The sequence below is a fragment of the Aulonocara stuartgranti genome (assembly GCF_965226115.1).
Source record: "Aulonocara stuartgranti genome assembly, chromosome: 22".
In the NCBI taxonomy this organism is placed as follows: domain Eukaryota; kingdom Metazoa; phylum Chordata; class Actinopteri; order Cichliformes; family Cichlidae; genus Aulonocara; species Aulonocara stuartgranti.
In genome coordinates, this window is record NC_138957.1 from 23916673 (window position 1) to 23938442 (window position 21770).

Here is a 21770-nt window from a genome sequence, read left to right on the forward strand (position 1 = left end):
TAAACTGGGCACACCAGCAAATCTACAACAGAATGGCTGAAAAAGAAAAGAATGATGTTATTTAATTAATGCTGCCAAATGTAGTACAGTTTTTCAGGGGACTACACAGTCCTATGAAAACTGTATAAAGCTAATTATTTCAAATATTAAGATAATTTGCTTTAAACATTTCCCTTTTTATGAATGTAGTAATTGGTTCTAACTTGAACTAATTAAAAGGAGAAAAATATTTTAAGGAATCTGATTTCATTATTGCTATTTTTCAGAATACTTGCAAATTAGTAAATTAGACATTAAAAGTGTTTTTTGAGTCACAATAGTATTACGAATCAGTTATTCATCCATTAATAAAGGCTTAACAAAATAATGTAATAATCCCAGCTGAACAAACCATTAATAAAGCCACACAAATATTAAAGAAGCACCGTTAACTCGGCATTTACAGCAAACAACATTGTTGCGTTTTCTAATCATTTTAATAGAATGATTAGCAGATAAAAGTTAAAAATGGGAATAAAAACAGACATGGACAAGTACAAAAAATCTGTCTTTACTTCAAGAGTTCAGTACCTTTCTGTTCCCCACCGGGTATAGGACTCTCTGGTTCCTCCAGGTTCCACCAGGAGGCACCAGAGCAGAACAAGAGCACAGCACGAATACCAGTACAAAATAAAAGGGAACAGCTGAGAGCAAGAAAAGAAAGGCAACTTGGACATTGATTAAAGAAAATTAAGGAAAGCGAGAAGAAAGAGAAACATCTTATACTGCTCCAGAAAAGTGAAAAATGGGTATTTTTTTTCTTCGTTCTTTTGTTATTTGGTCTACTTTAAGGTCTCCTGCAGCTCAGAAACCAGAATATAAACATCAACAAATCAGACACTTACTGCATTGGCTCACATGCACCCCCCTCGCCCATCTTGATTTTTTTTTTCATTTTTTTTTTTTTTTTTTGAAAAAGGACTATGCACATCTGATATGACATGATGTCACTACTTGCTATGCCAACACCACCCAAAAGCACTGATTTCACAATTTATGATGTACTGCAGAGATAAAAATAAAACAGCCGACTCAAACGCACTGTATAAAAACAAAACGTCATATCACCGAGACGCACGACTTCAACTCATTATTTTGATCATTGGCAGAGTCTGCGACATGTTCACAGCTGATGGAAGATCCAGACAAATGTTTTGTCCTAATATTTACAACTATTTCGACAGCATGATCCTCTGTGAAGTGCGGATGAAATCTCCGTCCGAGTCTCCTTTGGATTATTCAGCACTGGGTATAAAATGATACAAGAAGTAAGAGCCAAAGAGTGTGTGTGTGGATGCGCAGGAACTGTTAAAAAAAATTCGTACCCCAGCTGACACTTAAGATTTCACAATACACATGATGCTGAGGTTTTTACACTGCAATATAGTGATGTTTTTCTCCTTTTTCATTCACTTTCTTGCAGTAAAACAAAAGAAGAAGAAAAAAGGCTAACATGTGATAGGGCAGTACTAGACTCAAGCGTTTTAGTAAGATGAGAGTCAAATAACGTATCCTCTATTCATTTAGCCTCACCGTACACAGTTGTGGGAATATTTTAACTTCGCCTTCCCCACCTAAAGTGTGTCTGTTTAAGTCATCACCAATATGACACATGAGTGTATCGAGTAAATCACAGTCAGAGTGGGAGCTTCCGTGCCAGTCAGTCACAAACTGTGTGAGGTAGTGTGTTGGTGTCAGTGCTTTGCTGGTTGGCAGGCTAGAGATCTGAAGGACTGTGTAGTTTTAACATTCATCATGTTTTGACTCCTGTAAGAAGGAAGGGGGTGGGGAGGTGGGGCAGAGGAGAAAAAAATAATTTGCCGAGAGTCACTCAAAGTGCTATATATAAGCATGAAAGTCGATGAGCGCGTTTCTCTGTGTAGTGAACAAGTAAAGGGATAGTCAAGAGAAAGCTGGGCAAGTAGCTGACAAGACACACACAGGTCATTCAGTTAGATCAGTCTCTCTATTTGTCTGTAGGCGCCCCAAATCAGTGCTGCTCTCTCTTTTCTACTCCTCAGCTCTCATTGGCTGCCACCAGCTGGCCTAATCCTTGGCGCACAAACACTGCCTGGATGTCCTTGGTCTTGATGCAGAAGTCACAAGCCCAAACAGCAGCGCTCTCTCGAGTCAGCAGCCCATATGCTGGTTCCGTCAGGCCTGTGCAGTCGCGGTGGAACCAGCGCTGGCACGACGCCTCGCAAAGGATGGCGTCTTGGTCGTCGTGCACTTCTGCCATGCAATGACCGCAAGGGAAAATCATCCCAGAGCTGCCGAGTTTTCCAGGGCCAGAGCCGGGCCCGGTTGAGGGGGCAGCAGGGCCAGAAGGCAGGGGAGACTGGGTGTTTGGAGTTGATGTAGAATTAGAGGGGGGATTTGGGTTGCTGCCGGGAGTGTTACCGCCATTGTTGTTGGTCATGTTGTTCTGACCTGAATTGGTGGCTGTATTTGACATGGGACCCCCAGTACCAGTAGTGCTGTTCTGTTGGTTGTAAGGGGTGGAGCCTGGTGCAGAGTTAGGTGGGGTTGACTGTTGCTGCTGCTGGGTAGAGTTGTTAGAGTTAGGGGTGTTTGTATTGCTAGGGGGCTGTAGCTGACTTGGTGTTGGATGCTGGGGCTGACCTGATCCATTCAAGGGACCAGTGGGAGAAGAGTTGGGGTTAGGCTGTGGTGGTGCTGACGGAGGCTGAACAGGCGTACTGGCATTGGGCTGCTGGACATCAGAGTGGCCAGGGAAGCCACCCCCAGGCTGAGGTGGGCCAGAATTTGGAGGCGGCCCAGGTGTTGTATTATTAGGAGGAGGGCCATTTGGATTCATGTTAAGCTGCTGCTGTTGTTGCTGTTGTTGTTGTTGCTGCTGCTGAGGCCCAGGTGGTGCACCACCTCCACCGAAGCTCTTTCCATCCTCGTTGCCTGGCCCCGGTGGGCTGGGGCCAGGGTAAGGGCCATCCTGTGAAGGCGGGAACTGTCCTTGAGGGGGCATTCCTGGCAAGCCTCCCACCATATTGCCACCCGGGCCACCACTCATGCCTCCCATCATGTTCATCCCTGGACCCAAACCTCCTCCCATGGGAGGCAAGGGCCCCCTTGGGCCTCCACCACCAGGTAACGGAGGGCTGTTAAATGGGTGCCCACCCTGTCCGTGCTGCTGTGGAGGCATCCCAAATCGCGGGTGTGGTGGCCCCCCTCCTCCAGGTCCTCCCATACCTCCTGGGGACAACATGGGATTGAATCCTGGCCCTGGATGCATAGGTGGACTAAAGCTGGGTGGCATATTGAACTGAGAGGGGCCACCAGGAGGGAAGCCACCCGCTCCGCCTCCACCTCCACCGCCTCCACCCCCACCACCTCCAAAGCCAGGCATTCCAAAACCTAGCTGGTTGTGGGGTCCAGCATTAGACGGAGGGCCGAATGGGGGCCTCCGTCCAGGCTGGCCACCGCCCGGTCCTCCTGGTCCTCCCATGAAGTTCATACCTCCAGTCATTCTGCTTCCACCTCCATACCCACCTCCTCCGCCGGCACCTGGGCTGGGAAGAAATGGAGCACCACCTGGTCCACCTGCCCCACCAGGTCTGGATGGGGATGCAAAGTCATCGTCAAACGGGTTGGAGGCGACCAGATGGTCCACCATGGGGGTAGGAGGGGGTGCAAACTCAGTGAGGTGGGAGAAACCCGCAGCCTGAAACAGAGAACAAAATACACAATGCATTCTTTCTTTTTTTGCTGCTTATATGAGACCAATTATTTAAATTCTTAGTCTATTAAATGTTTAGGTCAACCTGTTTACTGAGAACATTCTCTTTATTGTAGCAATGTAAATATAGTTTTGTGAAAAAGTATTTGTTCCCTTCCAGATTTATTTTTTGCATATTTTTCACATTTAAATGTTTTAAATCATACAAGTTTTAATATTATACAAAGATAACTCATGTTATCTTTGTAACATGTTATCTTTGTAAAAAACAAAAAAAACAAAAGAGCATTTTGTTTTTTTTAAGTTATCACCATTAAGTGTTTGCGATAACTAACACTTGAGTTTTTCACATCACATGTGAAGGAATTTTGGCCCACTCTTATTTGCAGAATTGTTTTAATTCAGTAACACACAAGGCAAGGTTTTTGAACATAAACAACCTGTTTAAGGTCATGCTAAAATAACTCAGATTCAAGTACAGACTTTGACTAGGCCACTGCAAAACCTGTTTTTGACCATGCACAACAGCAAGAGGTGGACTTGCTGCTGTGTTTTGGGTCATTTTCCTGCTGCGTAACCAAAGTGAGCTTGAGTTTCAGGGCATTCGTATTTTGTGGTTCCCTAAATTATGCCAGCTTCTCCAGGTCCTCAAGCAGCAAAGCAACCCCAGAACGTCACACTACTACCACCATGTTTTCCTGCTGGTACAATGTTTTTTTTTAAATGAAATGCTGTGTTAGCTTTACATCAGATGTAACAGGACTCAAACCTTCCAAAACAGTTTCTTTCATCAGACCACAGAATACCTTTGCAAAAGTCTTTGGTGATGTTTTTTGGTAAATGTGAGATAAGCCTTTGTGGTCTGCAGTGGTTTTCTCCTTTCCCATGGGTACTGTTTTGCCCAGTGTCTTTCTTATTGTTGAATCATGAACTCTGACCTTAACTAAGACAAGTGAGACCTGTAGTTCTTTAGATGGTGTTCTGGGTTCTTTTGTGACTGAGGTCCCGGATGAGTCATCGATGTGTTCTTGAAGTAATTTTGGTAGGCTGCTCACTTCTGGGAAGGGTCCCCTCGTTCAAAGTTTTCTTCATTAGTGGATAATGGCTGTCACCGTGTTTCACTGGAACAGGCTGATAGATGTCACAGACTTTGTTTCTCAGCTATTTCTTTAGATCATGGACTTTTTTTTTGGCCTACTTGATTTTAGAATCAGGCACTCAATATTTGAGTGATTTCTTGATTCAACAGGTTTGGCAGTAATCAGGCTTGGGTGTTGCTAGAGAAACTGAACTCCACTTTCCAAAATATGCGGTTAATGACATTTAAATAATGATTTAGAATTAGTTTTTGTTTCTTTGTTTGTTTTTAATACAATTCCAGCAGACTTCGGCTAGCTTTGTTCTCCTAAGAAAAGAAATCATCTCTTAAAAACAGCATTTTAAATTTAGTTGGGTTATATCTGTCAAATATTAAAATTTGTTTAATTATCTAAAAAAAATTTGCATATGGCAAATATGCAAAATAAAAAAAATAAAAAAAATCAGGAACACAGGAAACAATTTTTCACAACACTGCAGATCGCCAATAACCGTCTAGGTTGGGGAAACCTGTCACTTGAACGAGTGACAAAACGTTTCTCCCACTCAAAAAGTTACGTCCAGATGAACAGAATCAACTTTTAACAGTTTTTACCTGAGCCGTGGATTTCCTTGCCTTTTTCTTCTCCGGGCTCTTCATCTGTGAAGCTGAAAAAGAAAAACATGAAAGGGAGGGGTGGAAGGATGGAAACACCATAAGTTACAACAAACACAGCATCCATGTCTCATGCTTTTGGTTCACCACCATACTGTAGCAGCATCACATTTGGATTGGCCAATACCCCTTAGTGACAGATTGGAGCAGCTTTAGACCTAGGGCCTCTTTGTCAAGTCCAACAGTTGAGATGGATTCAATGATGGGACATAGACTGGCATGAGGACAAGATGCTAAACATCCAGGCGTTATCATCACCAAGGTTATGAAGCCTTGAATCGCAAATGACCCAGGCAGACCAAATGACCCAGGCAAGAGGGAGAGAGGCCGCAAACAGAGGCAGAAGAGGTAAGGTCAATGAGGGAGACAGGAAAAGACGAAGACATGAGAACGAGGAAACGGAATTGAAGGTACATTGATAGCAAGATAGACATGAACCCCGTTCACAGATCCACTCTGTGAGAAACAGCCACCACCGGAGACAGTCGTGAAGTTTACATATGGGGGAGGCGAGAAGGGATTTGCTAACAGCACCAGTGCAGCCCATTGCAGCGCAGTAATGGATGATTCCGATCTGATTTGGAGATGGGTGAAATTAATTCCTACCTCTGCTTCGTTTTCCTTGTCCCGCCTGTAGTCTCCCCGAGTCGGCAGCCATTGGCTAATATGACTGTCGGTGAAGTGGCAAATCACCGTTCATATGCAAGAAAAAAAAGTTAAAAATGACGACGTCTTGAAAGCTATAGGGCGACTAGGTGGATTCTGCCTTCAGGTCATGTCAGTAACGCTACCATTAATATCATCACAACATAAACTGGCACTTAGTGGTAACTAGATAAGCTGGCCCAGGTCTGCAAACTCCTTTCCAGCTGCAAATCTTTGGCCACGGTGTCTGTCACGCCGGGTTTTTGGTCACCAAATCACCGTCACTTAAGACTGAGCACGTTCACGTTTTTTTTGCAAGCCAGTTTCTACTAGCTGAGTGAAACTGGTTGCTTGATACCTGGCTCTGCCTGCCAGTACAAGCAGCAAGTTACAGAGCAACCCCCTCCCTCTCTCTCAATGATCACTTACAGATGTGTAGCTATGACCAGCTAGCTAACGCAAGCTAGTTACTACCTTGGCTAACTAGCTAGCCACGTTACTCAGTGTGGCTAGCTAGTAGCGACAAAAAATCCGAGAGCGTGGTTCAGCTTTCTACATCCAAGTGTGAACATATGCACTCAATTTCACTCATCAAAGCATTTATGACTTAAAGAAATCGGTCATGTTTTTGAAAAAAAAAGCTGTTGTTTACTTTGCTAACATTAGCTTACTAGCTAACGTTAGCATGCTACTAATAGCCATCTTGCAGACTGTCTTGGAAGCAAACTGTACCCTTTCTCCGTTGCTCGCTCTGCTGTCCTTTAAATTGAAAATCTCTGGTGTGTCATTGCCAGCAAACCAGTCGTCACACGGTGTATGCTTGTCGGTTTCACCATTCAACTATAATTCATTCAAAAACGCAAATTTTGCCATAATTATCATGGCCTTCTATCGCAACCGGACAAAGAGGGATAAAGCGAGAGTATCGCGCACCGTGGAAGGTTCTATCTCAAAACCAATATGGGGGTGTCGAAAGGTATCCGTAAAAACTATAAAGCGTACGTATAAGAATTTCTCTTAAAAGACCACTTGTATTGCATAACACATGAGAGTTTAAGATGTTGTATCAGAAGAATTATCACTATTATCCTCGATATCCTTATTATTTGAATCTATAGAATATGTACACACCTATGATTGACGTAGGTGAAGCGGCCTAGAACGGACCATTTTTCAACGATACCCTGTACAGTTAAAGTAGTGATGCACATCTTAAGTAGAAGTTGTTAATTAAGTACGTTATTAAGTGGTATATTGATGATCATTCACCAATATTGTATAAAAAATACGGATACTTTGAACACAAAAGCCATTATACAGTTCTGTACAGGACCTACTAAGTGGGGAACCGCATAGAAAACCAACACAAATCCAGTTTATTTGCCACAGAAGTTATACGAATAATATTTTACGATTTACCCGAGGTCACATCTGCACAATAACTGTAACCTTAACTAGGTTAAAAAAAAGCAAGGGCCAGCTCAAATATTTAAAATAAAAAATATACATCTGTCACAGGGATCGTTTTGTGGAGTACTTAGGATGAGGAATTAACCCTGCGGTGTTTACTTTGTGTAAATAATAATGAAAAACAGTTAAAAAATCACATGGTTGAATTCAGTTCTTGTTTGTCAATGTTTATGTATATAATTCTTATTTTTTTTTTATTAAGATTAAATGTTAATAATGACCTAAATATAATATTCAACTGCATCTGTCAGTTTTATGAAAATTCGTCATGAAAAGAAAATGTATAAATGGAAGTGTCACTCTGCACTGTGAAATGTAGAATCTATAATAAAAACACAATTTTATGAAGCATTTATGCTTCTGTTGCTTCATTTCCATATTAAAATAGAGGCCTTTAAAATAAGATCTATAAAGAATAATTGAAGTGTCAGTCTCCTTGTTCGGCTACCTGGACACATGACTCTCTAAATTCCTAAAATGGATATTCTTCCACGCTGTCTACAATTAAAGGCTTATCACCGCCTACCATGTCCTGGCTCCCCCTTCTAGACCTCAGATACCCCCTCCTTTCCACACTCCAGGCACATCCAGGAGGGTCAGTGAAACAGTGGACAGTTTTTAAACTCAGAAAAGCCACCCTGGGAATGGGACCACAAATCAGAATCAAGAAAACCCTGACATTCTTTCGGATCATCCCTCTCCAGAGACATCTCTTCATTCAAAGGGAATAAACTTTTCCTCAGAGTAGAAAAGGGAACAGTTTTAAGAGATCACAGATGGGATAAAATTGAGGTATTTGTTACTGCCTGCCAAACAGGCAGGAGAAACTTTTTTTATTCGAAATTGAAGATTTAAGAAGAGATCTATTCGCTTACACGCTTTTGTGACATGCTTTAAACTGAGGTGAGGAGATCCAGTCGACACAGACTGTATCCTAGAATAAAGCAGCGGAAGTCTTTTGTTAGAAAGGCTGTGATTTCTAAAGGTGCGTCTCTCGGGCCCTGGTGTATGGAGATACAAAGTGCCGGAACAGGCAGAGAGGTTTGGAGGTTTCCATCCGAGTTACAATGGCAAAGTGGTTCAAAGAGTTCCCCATGAACCTGAAGAATGGTACCGACAGGATCCGCTCAGTCTCCGAATCAGGCACGCAGCCGAGAGCCAATAAAGCAGGTCTGATGGCGAGCATCGGTACCAAAGCGCCGGCCTCCAAAACGGGCCATCGCAAAAACTCCTCCGCGGATAGCACAGGCGGAGGAGGAGGAGTAGGTGGAGGAGTCGGGTCTCTCCTGTCCGGAAGAAACCGAAAAAACTCGGCTATAGAGTTGAGTAGAAACGGCGTGAGCTCTCCGAAAGATGGGAAAGTGTGGGACAACCTCCTGTCTGGGAAAAGTCGCAAGAACTCCAAAGCAGAGCCGGTGTTTGATGAGCAGCCCAGATCCATTAAGAGCTCTCCGTCTGCCAACGCATACATCAGTCGGCTGATCAGAGTGGACAAGCAGGACAAGAGTCCCAGCTTCAACAGCGGTACCATCACCAGCGCAGTGGCACCTGAGGCGGAGAAAGCAGCCCAGTGCAAAACAGAAACCGTAAGTTCCCCTTTCAGATTTAGAAGGTTTAACCCTCCCTGTAAGCTGCCCTATCAGATAAATATTGCTTCTGGGATATGGATCTTTAAAAAACCCCATCTGATTTAAATCGTGTTGTTGTGTAGTTTGAAAATAATTGGAAAAGAGTGAAGACTAGCTAATTAAAAGAGCCCCCCCCCCCCATTATATTTTCAGGGTGCAGCAGCTGTTGGTTCATTTAGATGGAAAATTAAATAGGCCACTAAAAGCTATTAAATACTTAATAATTGTATCCAGAGTATAGTATTTCATTATGTCATTAATTCATTTCGTTGCTTTTCAGATTAAGATTGCACACAGACCTCTAATGGGCCTTAAGAGCATTTATTTTTATTATATTAAACAATAAATTATAAGAATTAGTTCCAACTTAACTGATACATTACACCAGTGATCCACAATAATCTGAAAAAATAACATCTGCTTGCGGTGTTTGTTTGTTTCTGTACTTTATTCAGCCTAATTATACTAGTATAATAAAATCTTATTATATTCTGAGTTATACAAACTTTTCAAGCAGTTGTGGAATAACTTTAACTGACACAGATGTAGCAGCAGTGGATCTAAACCATCTGTTTGCACCTCGTAAGCAAACTCTACACTGAAAGTCATCAAATCTGTTGGCAACAAAGTCGGCCAACAGATTTGAGTCGGCTCTGAAAATTGATATTATTGTTTTGTTTTCTCCCATCCCCCTTTGTCTCTGCTTCCCATTGTGTCCTCTCCTCCTCCTCCTCTCTTTCCGCCTCTCTCTCTTTCTCTTCCTCTCCACCCCTCGCCCATACGCCCATCTTCCCCACCTTGAAAACAAAGCTGTGGTCAGACGTGAGGCCTTCACCTCCCTCTCGTGCATGCGATATGGCTCAGTGATGTCCTTTTATTCAGCTCCTCCCTCTACCTCATCCCTCTCTCTTACTACATTCATCCCCTCCCTCCAGTAATGGCTATCATGTTATAAAAAGCAGAGGTTACTTGACACTCAGGCGTTAACCCAAGTGCCCTCCAGCTCAGTTTAAAAAACCCCCACAGAATCACAGAAAAGTGAGGGAAAAGATGATAAGAAAAAAAAGACATTTGCAGTTGCTGCTGGGTTTGATCAGTCAAGTTCTTGTAGTTCTAGTCTTGCACATCTAAACTTTTGTTCTCCCATTTAATGAAAAAAAATGATGCCTTTTTTCACAGGGAGGAAGAGTATAAAACTTGATCAAGGCTTCATATGTCTGTATACTTGTGCTGTCATCTGCACTACTTTGTCCTGCTGAATCCTTCTGATCTAAACCCATTAACAGCTGTCGGTTTGCTCATTTACACTTGTCAGGCTGAGTTTTTTCACCTTTATTCAAACTCCAAAGGCAGCTGGAAGTGATTTTAGGGAGGCAGTTTTTACAGCCTGCCATTGTCTCTCATGGCTTGTAAAATAAACAAGAAATTCTGTGTCACTGATAAGGTGACAGGACACTCGCGTGTGATTGATGCAGCAGAATAATTGAGGTTAAGTAAATATGCAGAGACAATAGACTTCAGTAAATGTGTAAAACAAGACATTAAATATTCTTCTAACTGAAGCCTGTCTCGCTGTTTACTGAAGTTAATTTAATACCTCGTTCCCAGTGTCTTCAGGGAAGCTGAGACTAAATTTTATCACAAGAAAAAACATCTGGAAAATGCTTAGTTTTTTCTGCTTATCTTCAAATTTTAGGATCTGTTGTAACTTTTTTCTTTGTATTAAATATTTTATGCTGACATCTGTTCTTATTAAAAAGGAGTACTATCAAACTTTTGTTCTCCCAAAAGAAAAAAAGAGGCTCTGACAGGATACAGTGTAAAGGTTATTTTTCACTATTTTTGACATTTTATAGACAAAAAAAGTATGAAAATGGCTTCAAGGCCAAGTTTTAATGAAAGCATTGTTAGTTTGAGCTGTATTTCATGCTAGAGATGATGGATGACATTATATTTAGCACCTGCTATAAGACAATTTATTATGTTGTTACCTCTGCTCAGGTTGGTGTGTCCTGTTCATTCAGCCTGTCCAACTTTCTTGATTATTGATTATTATAAATAGACCTGCATCCCTTAAATGTTTTAATTGTGATCATCAGCTGACAACATCTGCATTTTCTTTGTCTATATAAGATTACTGCTTGGGCTTTCCTACAGTTTTTCCTTGACCCTTGTCAAACTTTATTCTGAAAACCTTATTTTGTGTTTAAAGAATCTAATTACACATGAAAAAAGAATGATTTCACTGTGTTTTTAACCAGGTCATTATCCTTGAGGACTATGCGGATCCTTTTGATGCTCAGAAAACCAGAGAGCAAAGGGAGGCAGAGAGGGTTGGTGAGAACGATGGCTACATGGAGCCGTACGATGCACAGCAAATGATAACCGGTAAGACTTTGATCAGGATGCTCTGGTCTTTACTCCCACAGGGTCCTCCTGTGACTGACAGCATTCCCATTTTGAGTCTCTCCAGGCAGCGCAGTGAGAACATGAACTCACTCCCGTAGCGCTCTCTCTGTACCCCATCTGGACAATGGGTGTAGTTTCCTGTTCCTGCTTCCTCTTTCCTGCCTCTGTTTCCTGGTACTATTCATTAAAAAGGAAGTTTGCCCTCAGTGCGCTCCCCCCGCATTTATGACACAGTTTTGTTTAAACCCCCATATGGAGCTGTCGGACCATTAATCAAAACTTCCCAGCGTCAAGGAGGACTGGTGACCAGTCGTCCAATCACATGCTCCCCTGACCTTTCCTTCCATCAGTCCATTGTTTAAACTGAAAGAGTTACTCACAATAGCCCGCTGTGAATGAGAAAATGTTTTATTGCTGTAGTAGCTTCTAGTCTGGTGAGTGGCTGTGCGACTTCCACACTTCATCAGAGAAGTCTACTGAGGATGTGATGATGTGAATGAGTCAGTTTAAGAGTCTCAAATCATACTGAGGAAGTAAGCAGTGCACAATACTGTGACTCAGTATACAGCATCCTAATTAATCTTTAGTTGGCAGCTGATCTCAGTGACTAGAACAAAATATATTACATAGATTTTACAATTATTTTACATCTAGTCGTGATGTTGCTTTAAACTCAATTTGAGCATGATTAGCAAAAATGGTAAACACCCTTCTCTCATGGCCCCTGATTTATGTAGCCGGCTAAATTAATAGTGGTAAACACTTGTCTCAGTCATTAAATGCATTGCCCTCTTTAACGTGAAATGTAACGGCTTCTGTTTTTTCCCCTGAAGGTCGCTGTTTTATTTTATGAAAGTGTAATAACTTTCAACCTTGCTCTAAAACGCAGCAGGACTCTTTGCAATAATAACCTTTTTCTACTCTTTTGAAAATGGCTTAAGCTGCCTTAACGTGTTTGTTGTTGTGAATTGGCACATATGAATAAAAAACTCAATTGAAATTACTTCAGATTTTCACTTGTTAACACTGACATAACAAAATAAGACGATATCACGATTCAAAGATTTAATTATTCTTTATTGCACATAATAAATCTCTGTGTGGTAGTTCTCTGCTTAAAACACACACACACACACACACACACACACACACACACACACACACACACACACACACACACACACACACACACACACACAATAAATAGATATACACAATACATTAAAAGGCAGCATTGTAAACTTGACGTAAAGTGCAGCTGTCCAGTGCATGTCTCTGTGTTTTAAGGCATTAGATGTGTTAGTTTTGTGAGTAAAGCCTTATTATAGTTTTCTGTTCTCTATGATTACAACTGAACACTGAGAAGCATCTTAAACTGTAGAAACGAACACCACAAACATCAACCAGCTAATACAGTTTTTCCTGACAATAAAACCAGATTACAATTAAACTATATTTTCATATTATCTCAATAACGAATAATAAATAATGAAACATGATAACTTTTGCAGAAATCTACTCATCTTATGTATCTGGGGAATAAAAATATCTGCCAGTAAATCAGACTTTTAAAACAACAAACCACCAAATAAATTGCTTGGGTTCTAATCAAAGGAGCTTGCAAAGAAAAGCGTCTGGACTTCTTTAAGTTGCTTGGAGAGGTTTCACCTCTCATCCGAGAAGCTTCTTCAGTTCTAAGGTCTAAGCTTCTCGGATGAGAGGTGAAACGTCTTCAAGCAACTTAAAGAGTCCAGACGCTTTTCTTTGCAAGCTCCTTTGACTACGATGACCTGGATGACTGAGAACCTTCACAGACACATGGGTTCTAATAATGATGCTCTGATATACAGCAGTAGTGCAAAATTGCACTTTTATTCCTAATTTATCCAGTTAGCACATGTAAGCACCCAACAGCTGCTGAGAAATGCACTGCTGGAATTAGACTAGCAAATAAAATAGCTGTTAAAATGATGTTTATAAGGGTTCATTATCGAATAGTGACAGTTATGGTTACTTTAATGAAGATTCAGAACTGCATTGATGTGTGTTACATTATTATTAGAAGCACTCATTAAAAAGAGGAACTTGGGAAAAAAACCTGAATAATCCATTCAAATCACTGGAACATATCATAAGTCATGTTATGGACCAAAATCTATTCAAATGCAACTTATTAGCATTGATTTATGGATTAAGGATATTTACAGATTAGTAGTTGTAATAACAAATGATTAAGAATGAATATCTATGCCCTTCTTGATGAGTTTTTGTGGACTTCATGGTCACTAGCTATGGCAGCAGTAACTCCTTTTATTGTAGTTTTTGGTCCAGAGATTTGATGCTAACTGCTCCGAGTGTTTTTTCAGTCTCCAGCCCACAGCTGTTGCCATTCACTGATGCCATCTTCCTTATTCAGCTACTGGAGGTGATGCATCACTGCAGCCTTCCTCTCCAGGTCCAGGTGCTTATGTCTGATTATATTTTAATCTCTTGCTTTCTAGAGATCAGACGTCGAGGATCTAAAGACCTGCTAAAGGTGTGTGCGGTGATGGAGGGGAGTGAGGCAACAGCAGATGAAGCTCATCCTGCCCCCGTACAGATCTATGACATCCCGTACGAGGTAGGTGGCGACAGCGAGAAGACGGCAATCACGCGGCCAGAGCTGGACACTCGTCCCTCCACTGAGTACGAGCTACCCTGGGAGTGGAAGAAGGAGCATATTGTTAAAACCCTATCAGGTACAGTAGAATTTATTCATGTCTTCTCATACTATAGCCATGCAATAAAAGCCAACAGCAAGACCCCCCCCCCCCCCCCCCCCAAATAACATACATTTGTGCATCTGTGCACTCCTGAGTTGACTTTGCTCCACTTTTCAACCAGTTTCTTTATAGAAACAGTGTTTCTACAACCCAACTAGATAAATGTGAACCAGCCAGCACTAGCCTCACATTTATATTTTATTACTGCATAGACCAACTGCATACTGAAAAGCATCATGTAGCAGCATCAAAGTCTGTGTTATTATTTTATATTGACGGGAGGCTTCTGCACCCAGTTCAAACTGCAGTCAGCTGTTTCTTTACATAAATTCTTATCTTCTCGTGGTGCTCGTCTTCCCCTAGCACAGTTTGACAGCTCTGATCGCACCACCAAAGATGAGACGCCTCACCCTACACTTACTAGACAGCCCCAACATCCACCAGCCCAGCATCAGCATCAGCATCGGAGGCAGAAAAGCTGGACCCAAAAGATTCTGAGATCCTCTCTGCCAGCCCTGCTGCCATCTTCTACCTCCAGCAGCAGCTCTGAAACCGAGGCCTGCTCCGTGGACCCCTCCCTGCCACTGGAAAAACAGAGGTGAGGAGGTTCTTATGTACTCGTTGCACCAGGATAGTAAATGTTTCATTTTATTAATGTGAATCTTGACAAATGAAGTGAGGCAGAATCGGAGTTGTACCTCACAGTGGGGAATGTTCCTCATAGACACATAAAACAGTTTCTCCAGGAATTTCATGGTCACAGTGTGCATCTGTTTCTTATTCTGGCTATAAATCTCACTCCTGAGCACTAATAAATTTTTGTGTTATGTAAGAGTAATGCTCATTTCCAAGGAGTTGCATAAAATGAGGACCTACACATAATCAGTTGCAGATGAAATGACATCTCCCTCGCTCCCACCCTCTGTCTCAGCTGGTACCATGGCTGTGTGACTCGGCAGGAGGCGGAGTTTCAGCTGCACTCCTGCAAAGAGGCCAGCTTCCTGGTCCGGAACAGCGAGTCGGACAACAGCAAGTACTCCATCGCCCTCAAGTGAGTGCAGTCTGAAAGTGCATTGACACTGTGTGGAGAGCTGAAATGTTGCTTACCTAATTCACATGAATCATTGATGTATCACAAGATTAAAATAAGTAAGATCCTAAGCTAAAGAGCTTGAAGTATATAATTTAATTAAGCTTGTTAAGACTGTTCTACGTTTTTGCTTAAAATTATATCTTTATATGTGAGCAGAATGGCTTCATGTTGAATATAGAGCTACCAGGGAGGAGGAAAAGAGAAGCACATCAGAGGATTCATGGATGTAGTGAAGGAGGACGTAGAGAATGTTGACAAAAGAGCATAGGGATAGGGTGCAATGGAGGCAGATGATCAGCAGATGAAGCTGATTTATAAGTAAATATATCCAAGTTACACTTCATATACAGGATACACATATTTTTATTCATATTTTATATTTCAGTAACTAATTTGAAACTAAGATTCCCACTTAAAGTGCAAAGCTGAACAGGGAAGAGAGACAGACTACTGCTGGTTTTGTCCATCTGTTATCAGTTTTGGATGTTCGGCTGCGCAGTCAAATCTTGTTTTTCTTTTCCTCTCCTGTGTGTGTGTGTGTGTGTGTGTGTGAGTCAGGACCAGTCAGGGATGCGTTCATATAATTGTTGCCCAAACGAAAGAAAATGGCTACACCCTGGATCAGAGCAGCTGCGTGTTCCCCAGCATCCCAGAGGTGGTGCACCACTACTCCACTCAGCGTCTGCCTTTCAACGGAGCAGAGCACATGACCCTGCTGCACCCAGTGCCTCGCGTCCACTGAGTCAAACATAACTTAGCTTGACTATGCAAAACAAACACACCCTGGATGTTTGTAAGGGAGAAGAAATGGTTCCAAAAAGCAATCAAAACATCAGCTCTGATTTCAGGGAACTATCATCCATACAGCAAACTCACCCTGCCTTATGTGGTCTTTTTTATTATCTTTATTTCATCACCAAATTGACTGCGACTGTCTCCATATCTAAAATGTACAATTGGCTGCTTCCTTTATTTCACTTTGTTGTGCAGCTCATGCAAAACATCCATGCTGGTGTTTTGCATGCAAGCAAGCTCAGCAGGGACGATGGGGCACTTTTACTGATAAAAAGTCACTTGAAGTTTGTAAACACACAAGATGTTTTAATCACTCACTATGTTTATGCCAAAAGCTACAATGTGACACTGTCTATGAAGCAGAAAGTACTTTTGCGATGGAGACCTAACATTTCAGTTGGCTCTCTTTCGCCCTCTAGTGGAGCTGCTGGGACATTGTACCAAATTCCCAACAAAAAGAATTCTCCACACACAAAAACCCATGCACATAAGCATTTAATTCCACTTACAAACATATGAACAAAGCCCATCTATTTTATGTGTATCATCTTAATGCATTTCTAATTTATGATTGTATGCTTGTTGGTTATCTGTAACCACGGTGCCTCAAAGATTTCCACTGTGTTACTGTGAATGAGGGTGTTGTTTCTGCTGTATTATCTGCACTGTGAAGAGTTGGTGATTCACCCTGGTGCAATGTGCTTGAAGACACGAAAGCTTTACAATAGTTAGAGCTGAGGCTGAATTTTAATGTCTGGGCCCAGCTTAATGAGACTTTTGGGGGAGCACGTGTAAAGGAGTTCTGCATATTACTGTGATTTGTGGTAAGAAAACTTTAGATAAAATTTTTTAATATGACCCACGACTGATGGCGTAATTGCCCAATAAATGAACAGAATTTCAATGTATTTTATTAGAAGTTACAATGTAATTATACATATCTACAAATTCTTAAAGTTAGGTACACTAGAATATGTGGGAAACAAGTCAGGTTTTAACAGGAAATAAACAATAATACTGTAACCTAACCCTTACGTGATTTTAAGGTGTTATACACAATGAAGACCCTCCCATTTTCTGTACACTTCTTTTGAAAATTACTGTTGAACAGTGATTGTGAAAAAAACAAACAAAAAAATAGGTTAGACTTGGCTTCAGGGGCGGATATACAGGGGGTGGGGCAACTGCCCCCAAGCTGTAGAGCCTTGCCCTCCTTTTATGTCTTTAAAATACTTGTAAAAACTAATTGTCTAAAATTACCCACCTAAAATTGTCTTTGTTTTCTTAGAAGAGATAATGATACAATAAATTGTTTTAAAGTGTTTTTGTTTATATGTTGTTGACTCCATTAACATATGTGCCACCCAGCCTCAACCTCTCGCCCCTCCTTTGCCCCCCTATGTAAAACTTTGTAGATCCGCCACTGCTTGGCTCCACAATTAGGTCACAAATATCTGCAAGTTGTGCCATTCATGTTTTCTTGTAAGATTGTAAGCAAGAAGAGTCTTTATCACATTTTTATTGGTAAAATAACAGGACATTTAAATAATGGAACATCCACAATACACGTCAACATAAGGAATATTCAAAAAAGATGCAAACAAAGAAAAGAAAAAGAAAGATAAAGATGTAAAACGCCAAGGTTATTCCACTCCATATTATGACCTCCCAAAAAAGATGGGGGAAATATTGTTTTGTTTTTCTGTAAAATTACCATGAAATTACACTTACACAGTATTTTAATTTACTTATAGTATTTTTATATATCTTAGTTTCCTATAAAAACCTGACTTGTTACTCCCTATTTTAGTGTGCCTACCTTTTAAGTATTTGTAGTTAAATATAGTTACATAGTAATTTTAAATAAAAGAAGTGAAATTCCATTTAATTACAGGGCTCCTACAGTAAAAGTGCATGAAAGAAATGCCAGTCTCGTCTCTGTTTAACGTTCCCTTGTTTCTAATGCTGCTATCCCTCAGGTGTAATGCCCTCTGGTGCTAAACGGCAGAAGTGCAAACTGGTGACTATATTATATTCACTGAAGTCTTAATGTGTGTTTCTTCTTGCGTTCTAAATCTAAAATATTTGGCATTGTGTCTTTACTCTTAAATGCTGGAATTCATTCTTGGACCACTTTGATCTACAGCACAGTCTCCTGCTAAGCTGTCAGCTGACAAGAAAATCCTTCCAAAGGTTACATTTGGCTTTATTATACATTTTTTGGAGGTCTGCCATTAACATGTCTCTTCAAAGATGTTATGAGAGTACATTTCAAACAGTAGTAATCTGAGGAGACACACCTGCTATAGATTTCATTCTTTTTTTTTTATTAGTCTCTTTTGATATATGAAAACCTATTGTGTGAACACTGTAGAGCAGATCATAATAAAAGGTCCTGAATCTCAATGCTGGATATCCCCTGTGAGCCTGTCTCTGATCCCAATAAATCAGCAACATAAACAGCAGAATGTGAGGGTATTTGTGTCAGTGATGAAAGACGGAGAGAGATCAAAGTGTCCCAACATCCTACAGGAGCCGAGTGACTGAATGAGGGCATTTTTGAGCACAATGAATCTTTAAATGTGAGAGATTGATTGTGGTTTTAGCAGTTTGATAATTTACCTGGAGGTTTAGTACTCTGTGCTGCTAATGAGGAGACAGAATAATATTCCAGGTTAAGGGCAAAAGTCCAGTGGGGAGTTCAGGTGAGTATCATGTTAAGAACAAATGGCTGATGTGCCTACAATGAACACCCGGCATGTGCCGTGTGTAGATCTAAGATAAATGCAGTGCTAAAAACAGACAAAGAGGTAGAGTAGTATCATTACAGCCATGTCAAGGACACTTAATGTGAAGGGGGAAAAAACAGGAGCAACTGACACCATCACTCTCTCATTCCCTACTTTTCTTACGTATCATTCGCCCCTCTCCTTTACCTTCTTCACCCTGTCTGTGTTATTTGAGGTTGTCTCCTTGACTCTCACGGAGGACACCGTCACCGTTCGCCTGTGTGTGATGCCAAGAGTTTGTACTTAAGCTCATTAAGGAGAGCCACAAGTTGGGTTTCATGAGTCCTAATATGGAGATGACTTTCAGCCTTCTCACGCGTGCTGTCACGTCATGGATATTTGTTTGCCGTTACCTGTTTAAGCAGTTCATAGGTGTCAGGTGACTTACGTAGCACTTTTTTTTTTAACCTGCTTGGCTACAAATTTTTTTTTTAATGTTCGCAAAAACCACACAGAGATTACTTAATTAAATAAAATACCGATATTTCAAATTCTGAAATAAATGCAAGAGTATAGAAATAGAGGCTTTATCAACAAAACATACTGAAAGAAACAAAAGTAAAAGATGTCAATCTGCAGAAAAATGATCCCTGTGAGCAATATTATTTTTTTAATCTTTCTGATAAGATTTAGTACAGTGTTTTTAAACTTTGTACCTCAACTTAGTCACATCAGTCTCCATCTTGATCTTCTTAGCTTTAACTCTAAAGTGCTCTTTGTGTGTGCGTGGTCAAGTTGGTGGTTTGTATTACACTTTTAAAGATTATTTCAGAATTTTTATGAGTAAGAATTGTAATTTAAATGGTCATGCAAAAGCATAAAAAATTCCTGAAGTTCAATTAAAAGAAACAAAAAGCACTTCAGAAGTTGAGGTAATGCCCTTTTCACTAACAAAGCCTGCTCTTTATCAATGTAATCCACTTGCTTGCTGACTTCTTTCTGGCAATGTGCTGCACCCATAAGGTCTCCCTGCGGTCTTCTATCAAGATGGATTTCATGAAGCGGAGGAAAGCAGGCCTTCTCAAATTCTACCCAAGAGGGAGGGAGATACACCTGGAAAAGAATGAATCGTCAAATGATATAGACCTGGAGCCACCTATGCTACTGTATACTCGAATGACTAATTTTAGTTTGCTCTCACATCAGTGCCGTCAGGGCTGTCATGCAATCGTTGAGCCCCTCTCAGGCTTGCATGACAGCCTGACATGATCGCTTCAGGATTCACTGCCTGATGGACAGGGTGGCTTGACATCTGGGTGTCGCTTGACCTGCTCTGTTGGTAACCGAAGTGTTCCTGCAGGTCCTTATCAGATGCTTCAGGCTCTGTGCCAGTGACATGGCCTGGCTTTGTAATGCTCGTCTCCTCTCCTCACACAGGATGCACCTGCCATGCAGAGACTGTTGTCTTTAAGTTTAAATCAGCTCACCTCACGAGGTCAAGCGTGCTCTTAGACACTGTTTGCAGGATGTCTCCGCACTGTTGTTCATCCCCGTGTGGTTGAAAAGGTCATTTGACTGAGAATTAAGTAACTGCTCTGAAGCATAACTCATGCAGCATGTCTGTCTCACCCTGATTCAGAGCTGATAAACCTCAGCTACAAGCCTACAATTCACCGGACAAACCCAGGACTGCTCTCAATATACATATAAGACAGAATTGCAGAGTTAGGAAAAGTACTTTTTATGTGATGCATGCTTTTCTCCTAAGACTTTTACACTTTAGTAGTACACTGCTCAAAAAATTAAAGAAAAACTTTAAAAAGACAAATCCCAGTAGGAAAAAAATGCTGGATATCTATAGTGACATGGACTCAATAATGGGTTAGGAGTGAAAGGATGCCCTGTCGTTTGATGGAAATGATAATTATCAACGTACAGAGGCCTGAATTCAAAGACACCAGGAAAATCAAATTAAAAATGATGCAGGCTAGTACATTTTGCTGAAATTTTATTGCTTTTATGAATGGCTGACAATGATGCATGCTACCAGTGACAGAACAGATGGTTTCCTGGGGAAGTTCCTGGACAGTCTGAGGTGCAACCTGGTGGAATTGAATGGACCGAGACACAACGTCCCAGAGCTGTTCTAGTGGATTTAGGTTAGGTGAATGTGGCGGGCAGTTAATGGTATCAATTCCTTTATCCTTTAAGAACTGCCTGCATGCTCTCCCACATGAGGCATTGTTGTACACCAGGAGGAACCCAGGACCCACTGCACCAGTGTAGTATCTGACGGTGTGTTCAAGGGTTTCATCCTGATACCTAATGGCAGGTCTGTGTGTCTTTCCATGAATATGCCTCCCCAGACCATCACTGACCTACCACCAAACTGGTCATGCTGAACAATCTTATAGGCAGACCCTTTCCTGTCTGTCACATGTGTTCATAGCGAACCTGCTCTCACCAGTGAAAAGTACAGGGTGCCAGTGGTTGAAGCACCAATTCTGGTATTCAATGGCAAATTCCGATCAGCTCCACTAGAGGACATCGGGCCTGAGGCAAAGTCTGTTTCTGAGTGTTTGAGCAGAGACATTCACACCAGTGGCCTGTTGGAAGTCATTTTGTAGCTCATCCTGTTCTTCTTTGCAGAAAGGACCAGATACCAGTCTTGGTGATGGATTAAGGACCTTCTACAACCCTGTCCAGCTCTCCTAGTGTAACTGCCTATCTCCTGGAATCTCCTTCCTCCTCTT

General features: G+C 41.3%; 2 protein-coding genes across 4 annotated transcripts; one reads left to right on the top strand and one right to left on the bottom strand.

Annotated features, from left to right (window-relative positions):
• Nucleotides 1-534: 534 nt before the first annotated feature.
• Nucleotides 535-7076, bottom strand: pygo2 (pygopus homolog 2). Of its 3 annotated transcripts, XM_082521990.1 has the most exons (4): nucleotides 6864-7076; nucleotides 6093-6156; nucleotides 5427-5479; nucleotides 535-3718 (listed from the first exon to the last, which is right to left on the bottom strand). In XM_082521990.1, the coding sequence occupies exons 2-4, from the start codon at nucleotides 6142-6144 to the stop codon at nucleotides 2057-2059; spliced, it is 1767 nt and encodes a 588-aa protein (XP_082378116.1). In that variant the 5' UTR covers nucleotides 6145-6156; nucleotides 6864-7076; the 3' UTR covers nucleotides 535-2056. The 3 variants fall into 3 exon arrangements, with proteins under 3 accessions (XP_082378116.1, XP_082378117.1, XP_082378115.1); XM_082521991.1 differs by lacking the exon at nucleotides 6093-6156; XM_082521989.1 differs by having other exon boundaries at nucleotides 6093-7076.
• Nucleotides 7077-8153: 1077 nt separating this feature from the next.
• Nucleotides 8154-17610, top strand: LOC309699326 (SH2 domain-containing adapter protein E-like). The gene is made up of 6 exons (XM_082522306.1): nucleotides 8154-9187; nucleotides 11491-11617; nucleotides 14140-14376; nucleotides 14764-14998; nucleotides 15332-15451; nucleotides 16052-17610. Exons 1-6 carry the CDS (start codon nucleotides 8669-8671, stop codon nucleotides 16233-16235), a joined length of 1422 nt encoding a protein of 473 aa, XP_082378432.1. The 5' UTR covers nucleotides 8154-8668; the 3' UTR covers nucleotides 16236-17610.
• Nucleotides 17611-21770: the final 4160 nt, after the last annotated feature.